Here is a 14,683-nt window from a genome sequence, read left to right on the forward strand (position 1 = left end):
ATTCCTCATATTCTTTGATTGAGATCCTTATCTTAGTGGCAAGATGACTTCTCAACAGGATATTAACACACTTTCTCAACCTATCTCATCTCATAGAATTTCATTTTTTCGTTTCGAAAGGTCTTTTTTTTGAAGTGAAGGAAGAAGAAAGTATACAAATTTTTTTAATAACGCTTTTTTTATAGAATTATAATAATAAATTTGTATATTATAATTGTAATTATTTAATAGAAAATAAACTAAAAATTAAAAATCATATATCAGAGATAAGAGAATTTCACCTACTAATAGACTGAAATTCATATAATATGAATTTCACCTACTAATAATATGAATGATTTTTTCTATTCATATTTATATATTATGTTGAATCTACCTTTATCACACTATCTAATAATAAAAACTCATTAGAAATATGCAGTGAAAAAGCAATAATACTGAGGAATAAGTCTAAGCCAAATTTTGTTTACAAAGAAAAAACAAAAAATAAAAAATTTTGTTTGCACAAGAAACAAAAAATAAGATAAGAACTGAGCATTAATTAATTTATAGTATTTTAGAGCATCTTTTATATTAGATGGTATACACTTTAAGATGTTCTAATAAATTTATTTGAATAATAAAATCTAATAAAAATCATACTTTTTATAATTTCTCTACTTTTATTTTATTTTTTATAATTTAATTATATAATTAAATATATTTAAAACCTCGAGATGCGCTTAGTTTCTTTTCTACGTGAACATTGATTACTGAAGCATATCTTTTCATCCCAAATGGTTCCTCCTCAAACTCCCTGACACTGTCTCCAGCTACGGCGACGGTTTGCCGGTATTTTTCCCTTTCATGTTCCGATGATGTGTGCCCTCCAATTCCCTTAGTTCTGACATTTCCAATTTCTGCGTGTTTGTCTCAATTAATTGACCACCTTTTTCTCTTTCATCCATGGATCTCTCAGATGAAACTGTCACCCCAACGAGGTTATTTTTCATCCCTTTTTCTCTTTTCTGCTGTCACACTTGTTAATTTGTCATTATTTTCATTCTCCTTTGGAAAAAGATCATCTTTTTTTATTTTGGGTTGCTTGCTCGTGTTTTTCTAACTGCTAAAGAATGTATGCAGTTATGAAATATGAAGAAGGTTGAATAGACTACTGATCAGAGAAGCCATGCATGGCTTTTTATTTATGTTATGTTTGGATATATGTCTTAGGATCACAAGCCGTTGTTAGAGAAGAGAATAAATGGTATGGTTTAGACAAACTTCTGGAAGAATAGAAAATCAGAAAAACAAAATGCATGTGATATGTTTATTTTTATTTTTTATCATCTGCATATTCATTTCATTTCAAATTTTTCTCTCTTGGGAGTACTTCTGTTAAACTTGTCCAAAAATGCCCAGAAGGAGAAAAATGGAAATGTTTGTTTCTTTTAACCTTGGAAGGAAGTTAAACATTCATTTTATAAAGCTTAAAACCAGCTTTTAGAAAGAAAAGAAAAAAAAGCTAATATAAGAGACCCGGAGCTGCATGCAAATTAGAGAAGTCAAGAGATCTTTACTGAAAATATAGTTTTTATTTTTCTGACAGAAAATTCTCAAAAACTCTTCTTGACATGTTTCAGTAAAAGATGATTTCTAATTTATGTACAAACTTAGTGAAGTTTATTCAAGCAAAACCTCAAAATAAACTAATTTCAGTCACATTTCTTCTTAGTTATTGATTATTTGTTGTTTTCCTTGTTGATTTCTGAGTTGTTGACCGTAGTGTCAAGTTGTGTGATATGTGAATATTCAATGAAGGTCTTACCCTTACAATCTTTATAACTCACAATAGTTTTGTGATCATCTTCACACTAGTTGACTTACATTTGCACAATGGAGTACTTCAGTAGTAAGATTAAGTTTTAGGGAATTTCATTATTCTACAAGCACGAGTACATAAACATTTATACAGTGGTAATATACAGGAAAAAGTAAGCAGTTGTGTGTTTGTATGGACTCTTGAGCAGTTGAGATTGTCTTTTGTTATTGCAGTTTTAAGGATGAAAAAGAATCCTTGAAGAATGACTCTGCAATTGGCAACAATGCTTATAAAGATGTGACAAATTATAAAACCTCTGATCTTCAACCTGTGCCATCTTACTCTTCTGGTAAAGGTTTGCCATATGCACCTGAAGGGTGGCCTAATGCTGGTGATGTATGGGGCTGGAGAGTGGCGGCAAGGACTGCCAAGGGTGGATATTTTACCGACAGATACCTTATCCCCCCAGCATCTCTTCGGAAGGGTTCTCGCAGACTAGAGTTTTCAAGCAAGACTGCTGTCAGTAGATATCTTCACTCAAATTTTCCTGACATGAGAACTGAAGCATTCTTTGCTTTGTTTACCTGGCTGATTCCCTCAGCTGAGCAAACCCCCACAAAAGGTTAGCTCAAAACAGTTTTACAATTTTTTTTTTCAACCCTGTTCTGTTATTTTTTCATTCATCTTAGCCCGGTTTTTTTAATTGTTTTTATTTTGGTATTGTTTCCATGGGCTGTAGTCTAAGTATTTAAATTATTTTTTCCTGCATAAAAGCCCTTCTATTTGTCTCAGTTTACTTAGTCATAGTTGATACTTTTCCTCCATGAGTATCACGAGCCCCTGCACCAAAATGGTTCACGACTTTTATTATTTGGTGGTGGACTTTCTTCCTTCACGCTTCTCCTTGTGTGAGGGTGAGTACTACTAAGAGGCCAGTGATGGCTCATGTTTTGTATATTTCCTCTGTTTTTTCTTTTTGTGTGGTGGGTCAGTTGTTTTTCTAATTGATGAGATGAGTTGGGATCTTCTTATTTGCTAGAAAGGAGCAAAGCAAGAATCTTTTTGCTCTGAAGTTTGTGAAATAAGTCATTATCCTCTTATTTGCTACGTAGTAACTTGACTTCTAACTCGTACCTTTGCAACTTTTGTTGCCCCTCCATCTTATGCGTTTTTCTTATTCCGATGTATATGGCCTTCTAACCTTACAATCACCAGAGACAGTACAAGATGATGATACTGGCACCCTGAGAAAGTCAAAACGGAAAATTGAAAGTAGCGGTGGCCTGACTAAAAATAGTGGTGGCCCGACTAAAAGTAGCGGTCGCCAGTCTAAGAAACGGTTCGCCCTAGTTCCTGTCGGCTCCCTTGTAACACCTCTACAAGTTGCAAATTTCGATAGTTATCTTGATAACTTGGAGGACATGCTTGATATACCTCTTACTGAAACGACAGCATCGGATCACCCTACTAATGCAGATATTGAATCGATAGAGTCTTGCAAGAAGAAGCTTTCTTCCCTTCTTGCTCTAGATTTCCCTTCATTGGCCTCAAGCAATGATGTTGCAGAAGTTGCAATACTTGCATCGCAAATTCGTGAAGATCCCAATCTCACCGTTGATCAACTGTTCAAGTTAAAATTGGTGGAACAAGTTCCCTTGGCTGGTGAGGCCTTCCTTGAGGCCAAGGAGAGCATCGAAGAGGTAGACAAAGTCATGGCTGAGCTAATGGCAAAGAAACTCAGAATTCCCAGTCTCAAAAAAAAGTACAACGATTTGAAGGAAAAACTGTCTGAGAGAGAGGCTGAAATGGACATAAGTGCTTTATCTATCACAGAAATTGATGATCAAATTCGGCAACTTGAAGCAAAACGGAAAAGGATATCTGGTGCCCTTGAAACCATGCAGAAGGATAAAGATAAGATCAGTTCTGAGCTATCAAACGTTACCGACTCGATTTCAACCCTTGTTCATGAGATTCAGTATGGAATATCCCAGAAATCAAAATGGGATCTGAAGAAAGCTAACAATGTCCGACGTGTAGCTGAGATACAAGAAAAGTTTCTGACTTTAAGAGGGTTAACGTTTTAGTCAAATACCTGTGGTGTCTTTGACTGTGTTAAGAACTCTTTAGCATGATAACTATCTATGCCAGTGATGTATGTAATGTATTAAGGTATGTTTCTAACTAATGGGTCTGCATCTTTCTGATATGTGGTAACTTCTGTAGTCAAGTTAAAACTGCATATGGACCTCTTTTGCCGATCCTTTTATTTTAATTTCTATATATTTTTCATTTGTTTTTATGTAGATTTAATATTTTATCAATGATATATATATAAAATGAGTAAAAACCATTGTAGAAACTAAAGAAAAAGGAAAAGTTATTTTTCGGTAAACACTCTTCATGGTGTTAAGAGGGTGCATACTTTAATTTTTAAAATTTTGTAATTTATCTTACATATTAATACTTAAAATATCTTTCTATTAATTTTTTATTATTCAAAAGTATAATATCTCTTGAACAGTATATATCATGTTATGCTTCTGATAATAACAAAATCATTTGATTTAACTTCAATTTTTTTTATCAGATACTATTTTTAAAAAGTTACTCAAATAAACTCATTGCCAAAATATTTACTTAAATAGGCCTAGTCATTGTGCCATTTTAGAAATAGGGCTCCAGGGATCGGTTTCTCCCATCATTGTAGTACCGTTAACAAAAATCAGTTGGAATCTATTTTTTCAAAAATTGAATTTTCACCTAATTTATTCTTACTTTAATTTTGTAGGAAAAATAAATATAAAAATTAATTAATTTAGCTAATAACTAGAATTTAATATAGAATAAAGAATTATATATAAAATTTATAATTATTAAAAAATATTTTTAATATGTGATTATGATTACGATTATTAATATTTACTTGAGTTTAAGATAATATTAAAAATGATACAGAATATAATTAAGAGTAATAGTAATAATGATTAATTATTTTAAAATTATGTTGTGGTAAAATTAATATAATTTTTTAAAAATATTGCTAGATATTTTTAAACATTAAAATGTTGATTTAAATTATTTTATAATAAATTAAAAGTCTGTTGATTATTATTAATTTAAGTCAGATTTACATTTTCTTAAATATTAATAATAATATCAATAATGTAAGTGCATGTGAATATAAATTTAATTTAAATCATTAATTTCACATTAAGTTTTATTAATAAAAAATTTAACGGTCTATGTAATTTCTTATTGTAAAATTAGGATAATTCATTCTTAATAATAACTTTAATAAAAATGGATAGGCGATGAGAAGAAGAAATATAAAAGAATTGTGTAAAAGAAATGTGAATAAAGAAACTATTTTTTATGGACTGAATGTAAATTAACAAACTAATTTTGGAGAAACACACAACGTATGTTAGAGTTGCTATATTTTACAAATTTAAGTAATATGAGTTATCCAGGTTACTTCGTCGTTGGCCAATAAGAATGTAGGTTATGGTCTGTCTTGTAATATTTCATTTTAATAACATTTAACTATTAAAATAAAATATTTTATTATGAATCTTAAGAAAACAAATAATTCAATGTATATAATATATTAATACAGTCTTATTAGGATTACAATAACATCCCATATATATTCTTAAGCTACTATACTATGATTTTATTATAAGATTATAGTTATCAATATCTAATATCATTCGTCCAAACAACTGACTCCTCAACAATAAGAGGTGTTTCTACACTTACATCTTCTTCTCCTTATACCAATAAAGTAATCATTGCAAAAAGAAAAACACAACATATAACATACAAACAAACAAGAAAGGTAAACTAATTTACAAAAAGAGTATTTACATAAAATATATAATTCAAGTTATAAAATTTTATCAATCATTCATCAATACAAACAATTCACAAGAAAATACTATAAAAATCTCAATTATCCACATACAGACATGGATGTTGAATCTTGTGGGGTCTTGTAGTTGTGATGGCCAATGAGCTTCACCTTACCATACACAATGTCAGTTTATTAACATCTTTATGGCCAAGATAAAACCCCTAAATTAGGACTTTCTACACCTCTCACCACATACTCAATTCTACTATACTTGAACCTAAATGATTATTAGAGTGCAAGACAATCTCCAACATGTGAACTCTCATGTTAATACATAAAATAATGAAACCAAATTTTAATCCTTTTATGGATGAGTATCAACCATCTTCACACATATTACATACAAATAATTCTTTTAACAACTTATAAGATTACATTAAATATACAAAACAATGAACATAGAAGATTGAATAATTCTATTAATCTCGGTTAATGAGATCATCCACTTGCATAACGAGTAGTGCTTGAAGGCCACTCGATTAGCGACACAAGCTCTGGAACTTAGAGATTAAATCACTCATAATTCTTCCAGCAAAAAGTTGTCATGTTCAGCACCCACAAAGTCAATGAACTCTGTAACTTTAAAGTCACTTAGCGAGAATATTCTTGCCTAGCAACTATCAAGTCAGTGACTCCTGGCCTTGGCCTCACCAACGACACAATTCCTCGTCCAACAAATCTGCATAATTTTGTAGAACATAATTATGCAAATTTATGTTATTTCAACCCTATCAATACCACATACAGAGTCACCAAATTCGAATTACACAACATTCACAAACTAAATTCATCCCATTTGCTATACCATTTAGACAATATTCCCAAATTCCATCATACAAGTTTAATTAAATAAATTTATAAACTTAATCTCATTTAAACGGGTCATATTCATCACATAGCTCAATCATTTAGGTAATTCATAGTACAATCATACAATTAGCAATTTTAACATATTTAGAGCTTAAAAATAATGTAATTAGCTTTCTTCACCTATGACTCGGCTCAAACGACTTTAAAACACATCTAACTCTACATAATGTTCTTTGTACACATAAAAACATTATAAGAACGATCAAGACATACCATTATGATCATTAGTCAACAAAGACTCGTATGGATGACTTAAACAACACATGCAACCAAAAGTATAATTAAATGCAAAGACAAAATAGATTGGATCGAGAGAAAAGAGGCAAAAATCTAACGAAGAAATATCATATCTTCAAACAAATGAACCGGGAATGAAAACTGCTGAAGAGAAATCATAAAACTTTAGAAAAATAATTTCTACAAATATTGTGTTTTAAAATAATGGAACTTATTTATAAAAAAATTATTTATACTAAAATATTTTAATATTAAAATAATCAAATATTACTATTTTTAACCATTATCAATTCTAAAACACCCTTTTATAAGTTTTTAAAGGCCTAAAAAAACTCCTGTAAAATATTCAATTTGCCTAGTGTATTTTCTTGCGGACTTGTGGATCAGCTCGTATGACTGCTTCACATTACTATCCCTAAAATTCTCTCAAAAACTTATGTAACACTTTGTAATTTATTGATTTAAATAAATATTAATATTTTATAAATTTAACTAAATTTTTGTTAAAAGTATTTTTGTTTAAAATACTTTTGGTTTAACCCTATGTCAACTCACAATTTTCTCATGAAATAATGTTATGATTTGAAAAATGTTAACACATGTATAATTTATTGGCTAAAAATAATGTAAATATATTTTACGTTTAAAAAATAAAATAAATATATTTTTTATTTTGAGACGTTTTTTAAATAATTTATCTACTTCATCCTATAAAAACAAAATAAAATTAGAAGTTATTTAAAAAAGTTTACAGAACGAGTTTTTTAATCGAAATAAGTTTAAAAGAGTTAATTAAATATTTATTATTATTTTTTTATCATTTTTAATTTCTTTTAATATTAGACAAAAACGACTCTTGGACTTTTAGTTCATTCAAGAGAAAACCAACCTATTCACATTTTGTATTGTGTATTAATTTCTGCCTTTTCTTCAATTCTTCCACACACCTTCTCTATCTTTGTCAATGGACTCTAACCAAACCCAATGGGGTTCTAAGGCATGGCATCTTCTCTCTCTGGTTCGTGCTCAATCCCCTCTCATCCAATGCATCACCAACTTCGTCTCCATGGACATCGTCGCCAACACCCTCCTCTCCGCCGGCGCCTCCCCCGCCATGCTCCACGCCGTCGAGGAGCTCCCTGACTTCACTCCCCGCGCCGCCGCCCTCTACGTCAACGTCGGCACTCTCTCCCCCTCCTGGCTTCCCGCCATGACGACCGCCGCCCAAATCTGCAACACGGTCCACACGCCCTGGGTCCTGGACCCCGTCGCCGCCTCGGCCTCCGCCTTCCGCTTCGAAGCCTGCCGGGAACTGCTCCGTCTCAAGCCCACCGTCGTCAGAGGAAACGCCTCTGAGATCATCGCGCTCTCACTCGCTTCCGCGGAACCGAACGCCAGTGCTTCCAAGGTAATTAATCAATACAACAATTTAATTTCTTAAAATAATAATAAATAACAGTAAATTATTATTATTATTATTATTATTATTATTATTATTATTATTATTGAAGTAGATAGTAGAAAATTATGTGTCATTTTAGTTATTCAAACTTGAATATTTTTTTAGTCTTTTCAAATTTAAAATGTTAATTTCCTAAATCGAAAATATTTAAATCTAAAAGGAATCTTTGAAACACAATGTTTTAGTTGACTAGGATTCATTATTTAGAATTGACATAACTTAAATATTAGAGGTCGAATTTTTAATTTAAAAGAATTTATTTATAGCATGAATAGGTTTAGGTGGTTAATAACATTTTTTTTCTTCTAACAATTTTGGAGATATGGTTAATCATAATTTTAAATTTTCAAAAGTTAAATTATTAAATAACGTTTTAAGAGTGATTTTATTAAAACTTAAAACAAAAATTGTATTGTCATATGTTAGCTCATCCATTATATTTTAATTTTAAAATAAAGGCTTAAATGAATTTTGTTAGTATAATGTAACCAAAAACAAGAAAGATGGAAGATAAAATGAAACTACATTGATGTGGTAGTATCAATACAAACTCAAGCCACAATAATTAATTATAAGGAAAGGAGAAAAATGAGGAAAAAATAACAAATAGAAACATTTCAAACACTAACAAATTTTTAACTACGGTCAATTATTTTCAAATTGGAAGATTTAAAAGTCTTTTAAATTTGGAGACTAGGAAATATTTTTAAGCTTAAAATAACAAAAAATATTTTTAAAAATGAAGTACGATTTAAATACGTTTGTGACTTATCACGAGCGTACAAACGAGTCAACTTAATTTGAATAAATACGTTTGAGTCTCACTAAAAATTCAACCAAACATTTTCGATATTTTCTCTCCCTTAAATCTGAAAATATTGTTATTACGCTATGTAATATAGCTCCATTGTCAAGGGTGTGGACAGTGTTCACGATTCAATGGATGCAGTTGAAGCAGCAAAGCTCTTAGCTCAGACAAGTGGTGCCGTAGTTGCAGTGTCAGGAGCCACTGACATTGTGACGGATGGAATTCGAGTTGTTGGTGCTCACAATGGGGTGGCCATGATGCAGAAAGTAACAGCAACTGGGTGTTCAGTCACTGCACTGATTGCTGCCTTTGTTGCTGTTGACAAGAGTCATGCTTTGGATGCGGCAGTGTCAGCATTAGCAGTATTTGGCGTCGCTGGTGAGCTAGGAATGAAGATGGCCAAAGGTCCAGCATCGTTGCGAATGCACTTGATCGATGCACTCTATGGACTTGATGAAGCTGCCTTGAATTCTCATGTTAATATCACCAGTCTGTGTTAAAAATATGAAGATCCTGCATGCGAAATGGTAATTATCATAAAATCCTTATGTGCCATAATTATCTAGGAAAAAATTTCACGTACATCTCTCGATTTCCTATCAATGGTATCCATTGATTGAACATGATGAATGTGGATTGTTAATTCGATGACATGGTGCAGCAGAGATCCCTATGACAACAATCACTGGTAGCTACTTAGTAACGATAGAATCTTCATATGGTTTAAAATAACTCACGATTTCAATCCTTTATCAGTAGTATGGTCATCATTTTGTATGTATAGGTTTTCCTGTTCAGATTTAACTAGTAATTTGTTTCGTGTATAGGATTTGATTTGGTGGAAGACGCTTATGAACTCCTGCTGCGTTGTTAATCATATTGTCAACTGGTAGACTAGTGTATGAATATGAACTAATAAGTGACATTTTCTTCCATTTCACGATTCATATGCAGTAAACTCTCTTTCATTGTCTGAATTTTTCTTGATTATCTTTCATCATGCTTTGCTTTTTTTTCTTTGCAGCTTATGTTGACACCATACAATGCTAATGCCTTTAGAACACAATGATAGCTTATTACTGATTTGCTTCATTTTTTAGTTTTACTTGTAAACTGCCATTGACTGAGTTTGAGGCATTTATTGCTACTGCTTGTATTAAAAAATAAAAATCCGACCACAAATACTTAAAGCGCCATAGTGTATCATTTTCTGTAAAAAAAAAAAAGAAGAAAAAGCAAATCAGCATATCTTTTCTTGGGAACACAACTAGGATTTCAAATACATTCTGCAAACGGTATCAAACTGACAATATACAAGACCAATCTCAGTCATCAGTGATCAAACAGCACCCAGTTTTAGTATTTCAAATAGACAGTGATCCTCAGCAGCGTCTCTGCACCATCAGTGGAAATCTGTCCCGGTGGGATAAGAGCTCTCAGTTCTGCAAAACCCCTTGCATTCTTGTACTTCCCTGTGCCCCCTAGCACAGATATTCTTGACATGGTGCTTCCTATCTTATACAGGCCATAAAAGTTCAAGCTATCACCATATTCCCCTCCTTCAAACAGGGCTGTAAAAACCATCATCTGTCTAGTCCCATCAGCTGAACTTGCCACATATACTCCTTGAGCCTTCCCAACTAGTTGGGACCCTCCTTCAGGTTGAGAGGTCAGCATATCATCAATGACAGTAATTGTACCAAAGCCTAGTCCCAGTCCATCAGGTCCTAACTGCAGCTGGGCAATGTTTTGGTTGTTGTTGTTGTTGTTACCTGAGTTTGGTGCAAATGAAGTACCGGCCAATCCAGTTCCTAGTGGAATACCAAAAACTCCATTGACAGTGGGGTTAGCACCGTTGGCATTGGGGATGGGAATCGCACCTTGAGGTGTGTTGAATCCTACTGGCGTTGCAAACGGTACTTGACCACTGTATATGCTTCCCAGCAAGCCGGTCACTGGTCGAGCTGTTGGGTTACTACCCCCCAGAATGTCGTGCATGTATAGCTCAATAACAGGTTCTTTCCCGGTGGCTGCAATGGGGTCAACTGCTGCAACAGTTATTGCCAAATTTGCACAGGCAAGCAAAATTGCAAGGTAAGCTGCAGTTAGTGATCCCATAGGCATCTTATTTCCAAGTGTTTCGTAGGTAGACGCCATTTCTTCTATATGGTATTGAGTTTTATGAGAGGATGTGAAGTACAATGCATGTCTTAGTGTTATATAGGAGGGAACACACAATGTGTTGGAGTGGTTGAGACATAGATGATAATGAAGTTGTTGAGCTTAACAGGAAAGTAGATTAGTTGTGCCTTATACTCAACCAAATCAGTCAACATTTGTGTTCAATGGCATAGTTTAGATGTAAAGAAAGAAAGTTCCTGTGCTATGAGGTTCATTGTGTAGTTTTGCCATGGAAGAAAAATAATAGTGTGCTGTGTCATAATCACCCTTTAACATGTAATATTAAACATAAAAATGACAAACCATATATTTTAATTAGTTTAATGAAAATTAAAATATTAGGATAGCTTTCTGTTAAAAAAAAAAAAAACTCATTCTAAATATAAAGATTAAAAACATATTTAAACCCAACTTATATCATCTCAGAGATAAAGAAAGAAATCAGAAATATGGAGTCAGATTTTTCCTGCTAATGCAAACTGTTAGAAATACCAGTAGCAGTGTACCTTTGACATTAAAAGAGCAAAGGAGCACCTGTAACAAACATACTACTGCAGATTATCTCTGATTTATAGTTATATTCCTCCCTTGAAAAAGAATAACATCAAATTGAACTAGATTTTATTATTCATAAGCTAAATTATTTATTCTTAGTTGGGAGCATATCTTTTAAAGTATTATGGCCAAGAACACTATTTTAAGAGATATCTGATAGTGTGATCTTACCAAGTAGCAGGACAATAACACAGCTTATAACAAAATGTCACCATAAAATGTTAAAACCTTGGTACCTTTTAAGCCTAAAAACAATTCAAACTTACCTATTTGTAGTAATGGGAAATAACGCAATCAGACCTAAGTCTCTTGGGAGGATGACATAAGAAATTGATTTACCAACATGTCAGGCAGGTAAGTGAATGTTCGGATGCAGTGCTTATTCAGAAATCAAGCTTCAAACAACAACACTACCATCCTCCCCTGAACTGGCCACTTTATCAACGAAGTTAACCTGTATACTCCACCTAAATGATTGTTGACCAATTAACAATAAAAACTACTCATAAGATAGTTTGGTTCAAACAAAAAAGATGAAATTATTTTCATTCAAATTAATCATGTTTATTGTTAGTTTAGGTAACAAAAGGACGTCATTGGCTGGTTTCTTTCAATATTTCAACTTCTGTGGAGTTAGTTTTCCTTATGTAAGGACCACCAAAACCTGTTTCAGATACTATTCTAGTTAAACCACATCTTCCCTCCATTAATAGCTTCCAAACTTGGAAATATCTACCTCTAGCAGTAGTAGCAGGAGTAATATGTTTTGTCTTTAGTGGGCAATATCTATAGCCTCCAATTTTAGATTGTATATAATAAATTAATTTAGTCTTTACATGGAAATAAACTAACTATAGTCATTTTTATGGTATAGAACAATATAATTATTAGGTTTAATCACAATAACAGATAGTAGATATTATATGCAGACACTTCTACAATTCTTACATCAGTCTAGATAATGTACTGAAATTTTTTGAAGTTTAATTTTAAAAAAGTGAACTAAAAAATAGTATAGTTCAATTTTTTTATTATTTAGTTTAGTATAGTTCAATTAGCTACTCTTTTTTTTAGTCCAGTTTAGTTTTTTTTTAACATTCCTAATTCACTTATCTCTATCAAAGTAATTAATTATTTTATCTTAAGTTTATAAACTTAAATATATGTTATTTGAAAATTGGTCAAACGATACATTTCTAGAAGAAGAAACTATTATTCACACTGTATAATTTTTCTATCATATTACATGGTTTAACAACACCAACATCTCAACCCATCTTCAAAGTAAAGGAGAAGGTAAAACATGCATCAAAGGTATGCACCTCAATGAAGAATATGAAGTTAACTAAAATAACAAGAAGGAAATGATATGAACTACACATATACAAAGTAAACAAAGTTTTGATTATCATAGCCCAATAAAAATTTGATTAATTTTTTTGCATTTTAAATAATACACCTTGGTTTCATTCAATGTTACAGTCTGGTGACCACTGCCACTAGCTTTCAAGTTGTTTGCCATTCCAAAGCATTTTAATATATATATATATATATATATATATATATATTACATTAATATTTTTCCTTATTGAAGATTAACTATGCTGAAGATTAAACTCATAGAAACCTTTCCTTCTAATTTTAAAAAATAACAGAGTAAGATTTAAAATTGATCATTAGTCATCCCATTAATCAATCATAATATGATCCATAGCCAACCAACCTAGAAGTTACAAATTCTCAAGGAACAACTCAATTACTACATCAAATACATTAACAAAAACACAAGACCAACACTAATCACAAATGCATCCACATCACCACCATAGTTCAGTAGTTCAATACAAATGAACAGTGATTCTGAGCAGTGTCTCAGCACCATCAGTTGAAACTTGCCCTGGTGGGATAAGAGATCTCAGTTCAGCAAACCCTCTTGCACTCTTGAACTTCCCTGTGCCTCCTATCACAGACAGTTTTGACATGGTGCTTCCTATCTTGTACAAGCCATAAAAGTTCAAGCTATCACCATACTCCCCTCCTTCAAAAAGTGCTGTGAATGCCATCATCTGTCTGCTCCCATCTGCTGAACTAGCCACATACACCCCTTGAGCCTTCCCAACCAGTTGTGACCCCAACTCAGGTTGAGAGGTCAACACATCATCAATCACAGTTACTGTGCCAAAACCAAGTCCTAATCCATCAGGTCCTAGTTCCAATTGTGCATTGTTTTGGTTGTTGTTGTTGTTTGGTGCAAAGAGGGTTCCAGCCAAGCCAGTGCCCAGTGGAATGCCAGTGACCCCATTCACTGTGGGAATGGCACCATTTGCATTGGGAATGGGAATTCCACCCTGTGGAGTATTGAACCCTACTGGGGTGGCAAATGGCACTTGACCACTGTATATGCTGCCTAGCAACCCTGTCACAGGCCGTGCTGTAGGGTTACTGCCCCCAAGAATGTCATGCATGTACAACTCCATCACAGGTTCTGTGGCTGCCATGCAAATTGGCACTGCCATAAGTGCAAAGGCAGACAACATTGCAACACAAAAACCTGCTGTGGATGATCCGAAAGACATGTTTTGTGCTTAATTTGTTTGTTTTGGGAGAATAGAATGGTTATTTTGGATTGACTGAAATGGAATTCAACTCTTGGTCTTATATACTAAGGAATTAACGCATTGTGTCTGTTTGTGTTGGAGTAGTTCTGAGAAATAGTGGTAATGAAGTTGTTAATACTATAACAGATTAGTTGTGCCTTGAGCAAATTTGGATGAGCCAAATTTAGATTGGTTTCACTTTTGAGTGATTCTTCTACATTAGATAGGAATACAGGAATTAAACAGAGTTAAATAT

At 32.7% G+C, this 14,683-nt stretch overlaps 4 protein-coding genes across 7 annotated transcripts; 2 read left to right on the forward strand and 2 right to left on the reverse strand.

Annotated features, from left to right (window-relative positions):
* Positions 1–742: 742 nt before the first annotated feature.
* On the forward strand, positions 743–4,109 carry LOC108325080 (uncharacterized). 2 transcript variants are annotated; one of them, XM_017558082.2, is made up of 3 exons: positions 743–980; positions 2,035–2,423; positions 3,017–4,109. In XM_017558082.2, exons 1-3 carry the CDS (start codon positions 946–948, stop codon positions 3,886–3,888), a joined length of 1,296 nt encoding a protein of 431 aa, XP_017413571.1. In that variant the 5' UTR covers positions 743–945; the 3' UTR covers positions 3,889–4,109. The 2 variants fall into 2 exon arrangements, with proteins under 2 accessions (XP_017413571.1, XP_017413572.1); XM_017558083.2 differs by having other exon boundaries at positions 744–980; positions 3,023–4,109.
* Positions 4,110–7,708: 3,599 nt separating this feature from the next.
* LOC108324327 (hydroxyethylthiazole kinase) lies at positions 7,709–11,066 on the forward strand. Of its 3 annotated transcripts, none has more exons than XM_017557259.2 (3): positions 7,709–8,232; positions 9,202–9,621; positions 10,119–11,066. In XM_017557259.2, the coding sequence occupies exons 1-2, from the start codon at positions 7,789–7,791 to the stop codon at positions 9,592–9,594; spliced, it is 837 nt and encodes a 278-aa protein (XP_017412748.1). In that variant the 5' UTR covers positions 7,709–7,788; the 3' UTR covers positions 9,595–9,621; positions 10,119–11,066. The 3 variants fall into 3 exon arrangements, with proteins under 3 accessions (XP_017412748.1, XP_017412747.1, XP_017412749.1); XM_017557258.2 differs by lacking the exon at positions 10,119–11,066 and adding an exon at positions 9,922–10,071; XM_017557260.2 differs by lacking the exon at positions 10,119–11,066 and having other exon boundaries at positions 9,202–10,071.
* On the reverse strand, positions 10,451–11,962 carry LOC108324329 (dirigent protein 16). Its single transcript, XM_017557261.2, has one exon. It carries the CDS (start codon positions 11,249–11,251, stop codon positions 10,451–10,453), a length of 801 nt encoding a protein of 266 aa, XP_017412750.1. The 5' UTR covers positions 11,252–11,962.
* Positions 11,963–13,492: 1,530 nt separating this feature from the next.
* LOC108325682 (dirigent protein 16) lies at positions 13,493–14,639 on the reverse strand. Its single transcript, XM_017558779.2, has one exon. The coding sequence runs from the start codon at positions 14,404–14,406 to the stop codon at positions 13,669–13,671; it is 738 nt and encodes a 245-aa protein (XP_017414268.1). The 5' UTR covers positions 14,407–14,639; the 3' UTR covers positions 13,493–13,668.
* Positions 14,640–14,683: the final 44 nt, after the last annotated feature.

Source organism: Vigna angularis, chromosome 3 (genome assembly GCF_016808095.1).
Source record: "Vigna angularis cultivar LongXiaoDou No.4 chromosome 3, ASM1680809v1, whole genome shotgun sequence".
Lineage (NCBI taxonomy): Eukaryota > Viridiplantae > Streptophyta > Magnoliopsida > Fabales > Fabaceae > Vigna > Vigna angularis.

Excerpts from the sequence above, each read along its gene's own strand:
- LOC108325080 (XM_017558082.2), top strand. The coding sequence starts at position 946 with ATGGATCTCTCAGATGAAACTGTCACCCCAACGAG. Across the intron at positions 981-2,034 it reads GAAACTGTCACCCCAACGAG|TTTTAAGGATGAAAAAGAAT; the intron begins GTTATTTTTCAT and ends TTGTTATTGCAG. Across the intron at positions 2,424-3,016 it reads TGAGCAAACCCCCACAAAAG|AGACAGTACAAGATGATGAT; the intron begins GTTAGCTCAAAA and ends TACAATCACCAG.
- LOC108324327 (XM_017557259.2), top strand. The coding sequence starts at position 7,789 with ATGGACTCTAACCAAACCCAATGGGGTTCTAAGGCATGGCATCTTCTC. Across the intron at positions 8,233-9,201 it reads CGAACGCCAGTGCTTCCAAG|GGTGTGGACAGTGTTCACGA; the intron begins GTAATTAATCAA and ends TCCATTGTCAAG.
- LOC108324329 (XM_017557261.2), bottom strand. The coding sequence starts at position 11,251 with ATGGCGTCTACCTACGAAACACTTGGAAATAAGATGCCTATGGGATCA.
- LOC108325682 (XM_017558779.2), bottom strand. The coding sequence starts at position 14,406 with ATGTCTTTCGGATCATCCACAGCAGGTTTTTGTGTTGCAATGTTGTCT.